This window comes from Polistes fuscatus, unplaced genomic scaffold, assembly GCF_010416935.1.
Source record: "Polistes fuscatus isolate 324 unplaced genomic scaffold, CU_Pfus_HIC Scaffold6, whole genome shotgun sequence".
NCBI lineage: Eukaryota > Metazoa > Arthropoda > Insecta > Hymenoptera > Vespidae > Polistes > Polistes fuscatus.
The window spans coordinates 5984517-5999263 of NW_025113140.1; the positions used below are offsets into that span (position 1 = coordinate 5984517).

General features: G+C 33.9%; 1 protein-coding gene and 1 long non-coding RNA gene across 2 annotated transcripts in view; one reads left to right on the plus strand and one right to left on the minus strand.

Moving 5' to 3' along the window:
* Nucleotides 1–671: 671 nt before the first annotated feature.
* LOC122522854 (probable G-protein coupled receptor Mth-like 1) overlaps nt 672–14747 on the plus strand; it is a 97159-nt gene continuing 83083 nt past the window's right edge. The window contains exons 1-3 of the mRNA XM_043644194.1: nt 672–1469; nt 2862–3134; nt 7369–7604. Coding sequence (XP_043500129.1) covers nt 946–1469; nt 2862–3134; nt 7369–7604 — 1033 coding nt within the window. The 5' untranslated portion in view covers nt 672–945. The remainder of the gene's footprint in view (nt 1470–2861; nt 3135–7368; nt 7605–14747) is intronic.
* On the minus strand, nt 7503–14393 carry LOC122522855. Its single transcript, XR_006305188.1, has 3 exons — nt 14263–14393; nt 7674–7877; nt 7503–7590 (listed from the first exon to the last, which is right to left on the minus strand). It is a non-coding gene; the product is annotated as an uncharacterized LOC122522855 (long non-coding RNA).

The following is a 14747-nucleotide window of genomic DNA, read 5'->3' on the forward strand; positions in this document are numbered from 1 at the left end:
TACTATGCGTACCTCTATGAACTGAACTTACGTCAATGTTGGTGTGTTATTATGTAGGGAAAATCTGAATCTTTTGTTCCTTATCGTATCGGAAGATAAGCGGGTTTAGAACGAAATATTCTAGGAGGAATTTCTAGAAAATGTGAGAAATATGAATACATTTCCGACTTTGTCAAAAGGCGCTTTGCATTGATGACAATGCCGGGGTATTACTAGCAATGACGGATTTTCAACTATGACGGTAACGTATATAATTAAAATTTCTATTATACAATAAGTAATTTATTAAAACATATTTCCAGGAATGTAAAAAGCCAAATAAAATAAATCTCATAGGGAAACATAAGAGTGTGCAAGGTGTAGGAAAAATATATAATATACACGCATGGTACCGTTGCATTTCCGGTAGAAAGAGGAAACTTGTCCTGGACCTAGGGTGTTGGAGTACTTAAGAAAGGTATGAAGAAGGGCGGAGGGAAATAGGTGGGGAGGAAACGAATGCGAAGGTCGAAGGTCGAAGGTGTGGTAGGTGAGAGGTGTATTACAAAGAGTAAAAGAGAGAGAGAAATAGTGGGAAGGCGCGCACGAATAAGGACGAGAGTGGTGGGGGATGCGCGCGCAGCTATCGAACACGCTGCCGAGTCGCATGGTTTACCAGCTTCAGTGACTGCGTAACCTTCCAACGTGTAGGGTGTGTTTTTTTTCCTTCGGAAAGGAATTCGATAATCTTGTACATTGTTTACATTTGTTTACAGTACTGTTAGTTTTTAAAATAAGACTGACATTATCTAATAACGCGATATTTAAAGATAAATCGTTCGCACGGGATAATAGTGTATTAGTGAAAGATGAATTATTTCGCTTGATCTTCACTTCCCGCGCTTTTTTTTTCTGTGACTACTAGGGGGTTAATTGTATAAGCGAATAAAAAATAAAAATATCAATATGAATAAGATTAATAATTATTTATTTTTATTCGTAATAACGTTTTCGTCGATATTTTGCGAACCGAACGATGCGACCGTTACGCGTATCGCGGTATTGAAGTGTTGTCCACACGGTCAGGAATTAATAGTAACGGTTGAGAATGGCGTTAGTAAGGTTAGCAACGATTGTAAGAAAAGTACGACAGATTGGAAGCCTAAGATCTATTCGCCGTCTTTACAACAGTTTAACGAACCGTTAGACAGTTGGAATGTCTTGGAGGGTAGGAGACCCGAATGTCGAGAAGATTCTGTTTTAACTAGTATAGCTTCGAGATCCTCTCTACCTTTTATTTATCTCGAAGATGGCTTTGCCATTGTCAATGGAAATGTCGAAGAACCGATCGCACCTTCCGATTATTGTGCCGATCTAAATGCTATCCAGGTTTGCGTTAAAAAAACTCCGGAAGGTAATCATGCTGCTGCTACCATGAAACCAAAGATTAGACGCTGTTGTGGAAAATCTGCAATTTTTCATGAAGAAAAGTTCGTATTACTTTCATTCCTTTCTTTATATTTTATTTTTAATTATAAATATTTTCAATTTTGTAACCGATATAATGTTTGAAATATAGTATATATATATATATATATATATATATATATGTGTGTGTGTGTATATAGCAGTGGCGTAACTACAAATGTTTGGTCCCCCTCCATTCCTTTATATTATATTATATAAAGAATATTAACATTGGTATTTAATGTTTTTAAATGTACGATTTTTCTTTCGATATTCTTATAGAATTGAGATTATTTTTTAAATGCTTTTTAGAAAAGGGAATTTTACAAATTCAATAAACGTTTGTTTTTAATCTAATTTTAATTAAGGATAATTTAAATAAAATAACAAAATTATAGATGTGTGTAAAAAGTTTGTCCCACCCCCCGCGTTGCAGGGTCTTGTAGTTCCGCCCCTGGTATATAGATTTGATTTAAAAAAAAAATAGGAAAAATATATTTTGAGGTCCAACGAATTGAGATAATATTATATTTAAATAATATAGATATATATATATATATAGATATATAAAAAAGAGATAAATTACATCCCCTATCTATAAAGTAAATTTCAATGTTTATATTCACTTTTATCAAACGAAGCAGATCGCTTGTAAAAGACCGAAGCAACATTTATATTTTCACAGTTTATTCTGTTTTTCGTCGATTCGTATTATTTTCTTTGCTTAGATATTTCGAAAGACAGTAAATAATTATTATTTTCTTTCTCGTGTCAAGCTACGTGAAACACGTCGTAACACCTTCACGAGCACATTGTTTACATTTCTTTTGTTCCGTTCTCATGGAACGTCTTTAAAGTAAAACTTGGCGGAGAAAAGGAATGTAAATAATTTCTCCCCTCTCATTTTTTCTCTTCTCCTTCTTCGATTTTTTTTTTACTTTGATTATTATCAAGATACATTTCGATATCTATTTTCGTAACACACACGTTGTTATTACGTTTACGAAATCGTTACGTTCCCCCAATCGAATTCTATCGAAAAAGGTTTGTTAGTTTAGAGAAAAACGATTCTATTTCAACGGAAGTTGAAAGTAATTAAAACTCATTATACTTGCAATTAGATTCGAAGTTTGTATTCCTACTACGAAATACCATTTACTTTATTTTTTTTATTGCTTATATCAGGGTAATATTTTTTCGTAATATTTCTAAACTCGATTGTAAAATAATTTTATTAAAATATATCGTCTATCGAATTAAACAAACATTTAATTAACGTATACGCTTTTATATTAATTTCTAAATAAAATAGGACATCATGATTAATATATATGAAAATATATACATAAATATCAATTAAAAAAAAAAATATATATATAAATAAAAAATATATATATCAATTGTTATTTTTATAGAGAATCATGCAGCTTTGTAAACGAGTCGGAAGACACGGCACCGTTATTGGGAGACTCGTCAGCAATGGTGGATATAGTATCAGGATTTCCGGCTTGTCCTCGAGGAGACAAATACACGATCTTGGCCGATGTAAAAGATGCCGTATTGCAGCCTGATGGTAGCATGAAAGTAGACGGTGTTATTTTACCGAGCGGCCAGTTTTGCGTCGAGAGGATCAAGGAACTCAACCAGGCGGTCAAGGTCTTTGCCTGTTCCGAACACGCACCTCAAAGGTGAGAGTGCTTAACTTCTTCCTTACTTTTATCTTTTTTTTTTATACCTTTCTTTCTCTCTCCTTCCTTTCTCGTGTTTTATTATTTTTTATTTTTTATTTTTTTTTAACGAATCTTTTATTTTTATCACTCTCTTTTTAGCTAATGCGAAAGGTTCGACCATTCCTTGTTAAATACCAAACAGTTGACTAATCGTTTGCCCGTTAGAAAGAAATCTTGAATTTCTACTGGTAGACTCGTCGCAATCTTCCTTTTCCTGTAATATAACTGAATAGTCAGCCTTTTTTCTTCATGGATATTAACTTTACATCGGCACCATAGGTCTTTTAGGCTTTTGTATCATATTTCAATAACTATTTTTATTTTAAATTCAAATTGTAAATAACAAAATAAACTACGTGTAGGATATTCTATGATAAATTTATCTGTGAAATGAATTTGCATTTGCGATTCTGTTGAAAATTTTATAAAATATATACTATTTAAAAAGAAATAAATGTCAAATTTCGAAATAAAATTCCTCTCGGAACAGAGTGGTCGTAAAAATTTGAAAAAAAAAAATAATTTAAAAAAAAATACAAAAAATATCATGAATACATATTTTGCCGAGCTCAATAACATATAAAATTTTCAGTAAAATCGCAGATGCAAATTCATTCGATAGGTAAATTTGGCATGGAATGCAGGCCCCCCATATATATAATTCTAGAAATATATAGAATATCTAGAAGATGATATTCTAAAAACCTTTAAGAGTATTAGTAAATTTTTTAGATTTTTTTTTAAATAACGATATCTATCTACGGTGATATTAGTAAGATTCACCATGACGACTATGGGTTAAGATAGAAAATTATAGAACCTGACATCGTTGTCGATGATGCGTAAAACATCTACGACACCGTACACGACGAACGAACGAAAGAACGAACGAACAAAATGAACGAACGAAACGAAGAGTGAAACGTTGCATGACTAAATCCCCACTAACTGTTTTACAGAACTTTGCAAGAGAGAAAGAGAAAGAGAGAGAGAAAAGATATTTTCTTTCACTCCGTTATTTATTCAGACATAACGCGTCATGCAAAAATACACGAAACATCGTTTCATTGAAAATACTGTCGGCTTAATTGCAAAGAATTGTTGGCGAGTCGTGGATGTATTTTTTATTCGATTTATTGATCTCCCGTAGGATTTCATTTATATACTTTCCAAAGCATTTCTAGATCGAATGATTGATTATAAAACGTGAATTCGATCAGTCGAATCGTGTTCTCCAAGTAGGACAATAATATTAATTACAGACAATCTCTTTCCCCCCCTCTCTCTCTATCTCTCTCTTTCTTTCTCTTTCTTTTTCTTTTAAGATTTTATCAACAACCGGAACATTTCCCGTAAATATCGTATTATCATCTGGAACGTGCGAACTTTATACTTTTCCTTTAAGAGAATAGAAAAAAAAAATGACGTAACTAGAGAGGATGTGTAACCAAGTGAATGAGATAATCGTATGCACCACGTAGTTTTAAAAGTGCAGTCGACGTAATTAGTTTCCATTCCTCTCTCTTTTCGGTGAGATAATTTATATATTATATTTTAAAATAACATTTAAAAAAGAAAAGAAAAAGAAACAGAGAGAGAGAAAGAGAGGAACGAGATGAAAGATGAGAAAATGGAACGGAAAACAAGGTTGATCAGAGTCAATGAATTTTTCGAACGCGTTCGTAGCAATTAATTAAACATATATCGGTACGTTTAATTGAGGTAAAAAGGTGATAAACAAGAGTAACTTGAGAAAATGATATATATGTCGAGTATGCTCATTTTGTTTACTACCATCGAATAGTTGGGAAAAAAAAGAGAGAAAGAGAAAGAGAAAAAAGAGAAAAAGAGAAAAAGAGAAAAAGAGAAAAAGATGAAGAGTGGAAATACCTCGTTGATATGTACGCGAAGAGGTTCGATTATCGATCGATTTCCGTTTCCCCTTTGAACGAGTAGTCTCTCTTTGAAAAAGCATGCATACGTTATACCCTTATTTGCGATCGCGAAACGCGCAGATGCTGTGCTTGCAGCACACCGTCATTCTGAAGTAACGCGAAACCACCAATCCGCATAAATATTATCCCCATGTTGGAAATTCCGTGGTCCAGACTTTCTTTCTTTCTATATTTCTTTCTTCCTATTTTTTTTTTTTCTTTTTTATATTTTTTTTTTACATCTCTTTTTACATCAGTAGCGGAAATACAAATATTTCGACCACCCTGCAAAATATACTTTTGGAATTTTAGAAAAAAAAAATACAATTTATATTATATTATTTAAAGAATATTAATATTGATATTTAATGCTTTAAAATAAACAATTTTGTCTGTCAATATTTTTATAAGATTCAGCTTCATTTTTATACTTTTTAGGGGGGAAAATCGTAACAATTCTTATATTACAAAAAATTTATATTATAATATATAAAGAAAGAAAATTTACATCACACAAAACAAACATAAGTTATATTATATTGTATAAAAAATATTAATATTGATGTTTTATGCTTTAAAATAAACAATTTGTTAAAGATTTAAATTCTTTTGTAAATTTTTTGTATTTGTCAGTGTGCTTTTAATCTAATTTAAATTAGGGATAATTTGATTAAAATTAGGAAAATAATAAATGCATAAGTTATCGGTCGCCCTTCCTGCCCCTTGTGGCGGGATCTTACGGTATTGTAGTTCCGCCCCTGCTTTACATTTACCTTTTTCCTTTTTTTTTCCCCTTTTTTTTTCTTTATCGCTTCAGATACCTATATCGCCCTTTTCCAGATAATAAATGGAAATTTAAAGACTCTTCTTCTATGCTACGTTCTCCGACACGTTTTTATGGCCAAATTATCGAAGAATCTTTTCAAAACGTTTTCTCTTCTCTCAACCTCTTTCCTAACTTTCTCTTTTTGTTGATGTGTGTGTATGTATGCCCTGTGTGTCTGCCTGTTTATGTTTTTCTTTTCCTGTGCCTATTCTTTTACAATATAATTTTCATATTATTTTCTTCGAAATTGTTAATATGCAAACTAATTTATTTCTTAATTAATCATAGATATTATTCTCGAACAAAGAAGCTATGAATATATATACATAACTTCATAATAATCATATAATAAAATATTATAGAAAAATGAATGTTTGTCTTTTGCTATGCGAGAATGATGATCGCACTTGGAGAATGATTCATACGAACGAGTATAATTATATTTTTCCGAAAGAATTTATCCAGTACTTTTTTTAATATTTCTAAGAATAATTATTTCAATCTAAATCTTAAATAAACGAAATAATAAATAAATAAAATAAGAAATTAATTTGTAAAATAATAAATGAAATAATAAATTAATTTTCTTATTTCAAATGAACTCAAAGAATTACTTAGAATGAAAAATATGGTAATACCATTGATAAATATTTTTATCGATAATTCGAGGTCAGGAAGACGAGTCAAGTCCAAAAGGTTGTATCACGTTTTGATTTCTCTTTCTTAAGAGGGATGAGAATGTACCATGAAGAATCATAGATAGGATTGGTGGGGAGAATGATAGGAGGTGGAGGAGAGGGGAAGGGGGGAGGAGAAAGAGGGCAAAGGGCAAAAGGGCGAAGGGCGAAATTTAATCAGGCATGCGTTGGACGAAACGCGATGAAGTATTACGGTGCATTATTCGTATACGTTTCGATGGAACGAGGAACTTGCAAGCGTGCAAAAGAGATAGATGGATAAAGAGTGAACGTACGTACGTGTACATGTATGTGTGAGAGGGAATGAGTGAGAGAGAAAGCGATCCCTCAGCATAAAAGATCGATGGAATAACTCGCTGGCATGCCATACTGGCACGCGGCCAATCGATCGGTTGCTGATACCGAGAGATAAAGTTACTTCGAGTTTAATTAAACTAGGAGCCGTTAGAAAAAGCTCAACGAAAGAAAGTAGTCGGGATAATTTGTCTTCGGTTAGGCAAAAATTCAAGAATGAAATAATTGTTTTCTTTATTACCAAACGTTAAGTCAAACACATCTTGTTAACACTCTAATCAATTGCATTTATGAATGTAATATTATTTATACATTTTGATCGAATGATGATTAGTTTGAAAAGGGTGTGCAAGGGGCGGGAATGAGGGGAAAGGGGGGAAAGTTTACCTAATTGAACGTATGTATACTATATAGAGAATATGCGTGTGCATTGTTTTCAGGCCACACGTGCAAGCAACAGACATCAGGTTAACGCTGTATCCCGTGGGCTTTATCATCAGCGCAGTGTTCTTGGCAGCAACCCTGGCTGCTGGTTGGCTGTTACCAGCGTCTCATCACGTTTTGCACTGGCGATGCCAGACTCATCATGTCGCTTGCTTAATGCTTGGCGATCTTCTTATGGCTATCATTCAGCTAGCTGGCGATTCCCTCCGCGGCGCAAGCTGCAAAACACTTGGTGAGTCATCCGCTTTTATTGCCCTTTTTACTTCCTTTTTCTACCTTATATATGTCCTCTCTTGCTCACCCCTGAACACCCATAGAGTGTTATGGCGTGCGCCGTGTTCCTTCGACCGTGCCACCCCCTTCTGAACAATCTTAGAAAGCGATAAGCATCAAAGGGTTCCTGGAAGTCGTGGAGGAAGGCTTTCCTCCTTCAGCTTATGTTAGCAGGACGTCGTACTCGCGAATAAGAGACGTTCCTTATCTAACCCCGATAAGAAAATTGCATCTGGAAGAAGAGATTCTTATCGTTTATGTTGAGTTTGAAATATTGTCCTACTTCGACACCTGCACTTAATCCTAATCCCTCTATCTTTCTGTCTGATATTTTTCATGACGCATTTATTTTTCTTTCTTTCTTTTTCTTTTTTTCTTTTTTGTTGATATATTCTATTACCTTTAGACCGGGATGATAACATCGTTGAAGGATGCAATCGTTTATATCTTTAATCTTATCGATAATTAAGGCGTGCATACACGTGTCAATGGAGATAACACTTTTTACTATTTCATTTTATTATTATCTTAATTTTTATCTTTTATTGTAAGAGGATAAAATAAGGGAAGAAAAGAATTTTATGATGTTTTGTTTCTTTTTTTTTTTTACTGTTGTGTAATAACACTTGTTTACGTTCCAATGGTATGTTCTTTCACTACCTTATCTAATCTTGTAAAAAATAGGGAGAGAAAAGATAGTATATATAGATGTAATATAATGTAATATATAATCGTCGGTATATTCAATTTATTGCTTCGTTTTATAATTTTTAATTTCTTTTTTTTTCAACTTTTCGCATAATATCGATGTTAGGGTTTCCTCAAAATTTGATATTTGTTATCGAACATAATGTTTCATAAATTAAACGTTAATATGATTAAACCGCAGTATAATACCTCACACCTAACCCTAGATAAATTGCATCGTGAAAATTCGTTCGTAAAATTTGACAATATGTTTAGAATTTGTTTAGACTTAGCGTTAGAGTTGAGGGAGGGAGGAGAGGGGGAAGGGGTAGGGGGTACTTTGGGAGCTGATCTCGATTATACGGTCAATGACAAATGGTGGAACTAAATACACAGATGGAATTGGTGGGAGTCGTGGCGCCTATACGACCGAGGCCAGCTTTATTTGCCTCCCTCGTTCTCGTACCTACAACCAACCCCTACCCAACTTGCCACCATTCCAAGCCCGAGCCCAACTCCCAACTCCCACACCCATGCACCCTCCCTTTCGTTGTCTATCTCCTCCGTTGGCGATCCCCAAAACTGCCGAGGTAATTATTCGGATAATCGTAGTAATCCCTCGTAAAGCTTCGTTTCTCTCGGTCCCGCGTTCCGATCGCGAAAATCGATTAGCGTGTGTATAGTTCGCGAGTGTTTCTGCCTTCCTAATGGTCCGCAGAGGCTCTCATTCGCATTTCTATCATTTATTTTATTCGGATCATTCCTATTCCTCCCTGTTCTCTTCCGTTCTATCCTAACCCTCCCTCCCTTCCACCCTCCTCTTCTTTCCTTCCTTCCTTCTTCAACCCACCGTGTTGCGTGTTAAATCCGGTTGCTACGTTATTTTCTCTCCTTTTTCCGTTTTTTTTCTTCCTTTTTCTTTTTCTCTCTCTCTTTCTGTCTTTTATCGATCACGAGCAAGAGAGAGAGAGATTAACCAAACAATTTTTTAGGATTAACTCGTATTAACGGTTTCCCAGTGATTTTAAAAAAGCGCGAGACTATGTTTACCTTTTTTTTTCCTTTTTTGTTTTTTTTTTGTTTCATTTATAGATATTCCATTTTACATAGGATTTGTTTGAATTTAATTGAAAATGAGTAGTATTTGATAATTTTTGTTTTTTTAACTTTTTACGCAAGTAATTCGTATCGAAGTCGTCTAATGTTAAAATTGAATGATTACAAATAATTTTCTTGTAGAATTTGGATCATTTTGTGCGAACGTTATTCGTACGTTTTCTTTTAAGTTAAGATTTTCGTTCGGTTTATTTATCGGAAGATGATGGTTGGATAGTAATAGTAATACCGTAACGATCGAAAGTTGGTCACGGGCCGATGTAATTTGTGTAATTTGTCGAAGATCGTTTGATTGAATGGACACTGCGATGAAAGCAGGTTTACAACTTCCTGTGAGGTAATAAAGTAGGGTCGATTCAAGAAGACGACTGGTCTTCAATCGAGAGGTCATGGACCTCTGTCGAAAAACCGAAGAAAGGAGAAAGTGGAACGCGCCTTCGAGTGACCCACAATCTCCTTCTTTTTCTCCTCCTCCCCCTCCTTCTCCTCTTCCTCCCTCTCCTTCTCCTCTTGCTTCTTCTTCTTTTTCTTCTTCTTCTTCGTATTCTTGACTACTCCTCTCTTTTCACTTTACTCGGTCGTTTTATCTTCTCGAACTGAAACTCACACTCGCACTCCCCTATTCGTACGAAACGATGTAAATAAATTGATGAGATTTCATTTAACTCGAAGGGGAAATATTTATTTGTAAAATTGTTGATAACAAAATTTGTAGAATATTTTTAAAGGGTTGGAGAATGTTGGTAGTGGTGGTGGAAAAAGAGGAAGAGGAGGAGAGTAGAATGCGTCAAGAGTGTAGATATAAATATATCGATAACGATCGGAAGGAAATATTTATTTAACAAATATGTAATGAAACAATGCGTAGGATTCAACATTTGTATCTTTTTTTTCTTTTTTTTTCATATTTTTATTCAGAGGGTAGGAAAAAATTGGATAGAAAGTTTCATGAATTATGAATATGTTTTATTTTTTGTTTTTATTTTTTTATCATCGAAGAGCGAGGCCAGATAGAATAAATTGTTGTTAAAAGTTGCGAGAATGCGGGCTTTAAATAAATTGATAGTATCGAAAAAGTAATATTTATACAATATTTGAATGTAATGTATTATAAAAATTGACAATGAAATTTCTTTGCCATAGAAAAAACCTTTCTTCGCGCATGTTCATTGAAATGCAGTTTTCTCTACGTTCGCCTATTTTCTCATCTTCTTCTTCTATATTTTTTCTTCGTAAAAATGTAGTCTCGAACGACAGGTAGCATGCAATGCTTGGGTATCCTATTACGAGAAAACCTAGCGTATCTAGATGTATCAACATGTAACTTTTTACAAGTACAATATACACGCAACCTGAAGTCACGTATCGTGACAAAATGAGAAGAAAAAGAGGGTTAATAAAAAAAAAAAAGAGAGAAAAAGGATTTCATACTAACTTATTCGCAATCATGATAACTGTAATCGGATTCCATTGATTGTTAGGAAATGCTAGATCTCTGTGTATATGTGTGTGTGTGTGTGTGTTTGTGTGTGTCTACTCGTCGAGTACCTTTAAGAGTCACTCGAATTCTTTTCGAGTAGCAAACTTATTAATCCTTTCTCTCTCTATCTCTATCTCTCTCTCTCTCTCATTCAGTTACACCTTAATCCTCTTTGTTCAAATTTTCTTTTCTATAATTTTTTTTTTTTAATTCAATTTTTTCCTTCTCGTTTTCTTCCAATCGACCTTCCCTTCCTTTCGAGTGACGTAAAAGCGCTGAATAACGCGCACAAAATGTTAGCTCGGCAGCTACGCTATTCGAAACGTTTTTCCGAACTCATCTCCACTTCTTCTTCTTCTTCTCCTTCTTCTTCTTCTTTCATGAAAGAAGAATGCGAACAAGAAGATGCTTTGTAAGTTTTTTTTCTTCTTCCTTACGTATTCTGTAAAAAAAGGAAGGTATTGTGCGATAACCTCGATGATTTAGCGATAGGTAACCTGGATCGTTGTGGTGTTTTTTTTTCCTTTTCTCAAGGATTTTTCTATATCCTAGAAATCCGTGTACTTTTAACGCTACGATAACTAAGGAAAATTAAACGTTTCATCTCTGAAACTTTAACGAATCGTGTGTATTCGTCATCATCTTCGTATCGTTATTTCCATCTTGAAAATAAATTGGAAAAATCTGTAAAAAAAAAAAAAGTGACGAGTTTTATCAAATTACCACATAATGGTCATCTTTGAATCGTTATTTTCCACCTTGAAAATAAATTGGAAAAATATTTAGACACGGCGGGTTGAAAAAATTCGTCTTAGAATTAATACTCGAATAACGATTTTCAGTTTTTGAAAAGAAATCATTTTAATTATCATAGAATTTTGTGTATTCCTGCGAATTCGAAATTCGTCTCATGTACGGCACCAAACAACTTTTTTAATTTTTTTTGTAGATTTTGTAGATTTGAAATGTGTATTATTTCGGATTCGATTTAATTAGATTACTGTTTGATCATAATTATCGTAGTTTTTTAATATTCTTAAATCTCTATAAAAGCAATACTTTGTTTAGCTTTGAGTATCGATTGCGGTCGAGTTTCGATAATAAAGAATTTCGATAAGGAGTAACGCCAAAGTTTTCTTACTTACATTAGCTGGCCCCAGTCATTAACAACGGAGCCCTTTATAACTAATAATATCTCTGCGTTTCACACACACACACACACACACACACACACACACACACCCACACACACACACACACACACACACACACACACACACACACACACACACACACACACACCACACACACACACACACACACACACACACACACACACACACACACACACACACACACACACACACACACACATCACATATATATGTGAAACGTATTCATATAAATAAGAATATTGAATGGAATCGACTTATTGCGATTTTTGAGCACAGAATTTGATAAAGAACGAATGCCAATTAGAACCAATGTAAATGACTTACTTTAACGTCCGATCAGAACTGACGTTTAATTTAACGTTTACAAAGTGCGAAAGAGTAAGATTTTTTCTTCTTTTTTTTTCTTCTTTGAACACGAGAATGTTTTAATCAACAGAAACAAAAAATTTAAAAGAAAAGAATAAAAGTGGGAGGGGATGGGGGAGAAAGGAAGGTGGTTAAGTGGTGGTTGTAAATGTGCATGTGCAAGGGAGATGAATTCGTTGGTGGAAACAGTTATCTCTCGTCTGGCCACTTTTTTCTCAAACGAATTCGTTTGAAAGTCGATCGTCGAATACCATTGCTGCTATCGTGCTCGACGTAAATCAAGATACACCATTGGCCTCTTCCCCATGTAACTAAACTGCTCTGCAGTATTGGGTGGCTAGCTGCTGCTAGCTAGTGAAATTAATCTGATATACCGTGGCCAGAAGTTATATTTTTGAGAAAACAAACAAAATATGTTTGAAAGTTCGATTATTTTTCGCATTTTTATTATTTCTCTCTTTCTCTCTCTCTCTCTCTCTTCACTCTATCTTTTTCTTTTTTTTTACCTTTCTTTCCTTTCTTTTTTTTTTTTTTTTTTTATACCATTCGGAGAAGTACCACCAATATTTTTGTTCTCATAAAATACGGGATCGATCGAGCTTACGTTTATTTATTGGTAGATTTCGTGCTTTTAACTATATGAATTTTCTTTCTTCTTTTGTATCCAACGATTGTTTCAATCATCTGTCCAAATCAACTGGATCGAACAATGCTCTCGTTTATTTGATCGATTGCATGTCTTTCTTTTTCTTTGTTTAACTTTTTATCTCTTTTTATTGATCAAAAACAATATTTACAGATAGATATTAACGAGATGAGATTAAAGAGAATGAATTAAAATAAATGTGGGTATTATTGCGGCTGTATTAAAAACGCATATTTTTAATAGTTAATCGAAGATATTAACACTTCTTTTTTTTAACGATAGGCAAATTTTTTCAATGTTATTATTATTTAAAAAAATCTGAAGAAATTTATTACTACTCCATAAATATATAAAATAGTTTATTTTGTAATTTATAATTTTAATTGAAAAAAAATAGAAATACTTATTCAAACATGGCAAGAACCCACGGTACCCTTGAACGGTTTAATATTGAGTGGTAAATAAAATTTAAAAAAAAAAAGAAATAATTATCTTTCATTATGTTATTCAACTTTTAAACATTAATCACAGTAATACCCACACTTATCCTACACAATTGTCTTTACGTAGATCATTTTGAAAAAAGAAACAAATCTACTCTCGCTCTTTTTCTTTACTTACTTCGATCTATCATTTCGTTCGACTTTCGAACGAATCATCGATCATTAATAACGATAATTGAGAAGATAAATCCCACGATAGATTTGTTCGACTATGAAATTAATATACCGATCTGCATAGCAATTGGGTATTATTAGTCGTAGACTGTAATAATCGGAGCCATTGAAAGTGGTACTTAGCACAAGGTACATCTTCAAGAAGGATTGAAAAAATGAAAGAGAAGAAGAAAGAAAGAGACAGAGAAAGTTCGAGAGAAAGAAAATGAGTGAGTGAGAGAGAGAGAGACAAAGAGAGACAGAGAGAGAGAAAAGTAGCCAGATATTTTCTTGTCTTGGAGTCTTGCTATAAATAGTAGGAAAGAGGATAAGACTAATAAGAAGAAGAAAGAGGAGGAGGAGAAGGAGGGGGTGTGGGAGGGTGGGATAAGAGAGAGAGAGAGAGAGAGAACTATCGTAAAAATTCAACAAGCGTACGCTTTCTCTCTGGTTCTCCATACGCGTACACTTATGTTAACTTGCAGACATACTTGCTTTTACTTGCTCTTTGCTTTACGACTATCCAACCACACTAGAGGGATAAGCTCCAAGATGTGAGAGAAGGCTGCAATGCAACAGCTCAGTATAACACAACACAGTATAGTAGAATACACAGCAGACCACAGAAACGAGAGAAAGGGACGAACGTGTCCCGCGGCGAGAAATCGCTAAGCGTTCATATTATTCAACCAAAGAGTGTTGAGTTTAGTGTCTGTGAAAGAGAAAAAGAAAGAGAGGGAGAGAGAAGGAGAGAGATTGATGCTAAGAAGTGTATATATATATATATATGTCTTCGTCTTAAAGTTTAAGAAAAAAAGCTCAAGAGTAAGAAAGTAAAGTATAGTTAGATGATAAAAAAGTGTGTGTGTCTCGTACTAAAGTTAAAGAAAAACTTATGTCTTGGTCCAATGCTTTACTTTTTGTATTAACGGGGGAAAAGGATTACGAGGATGAATAAGTAGGGGGAGCCTTTCGA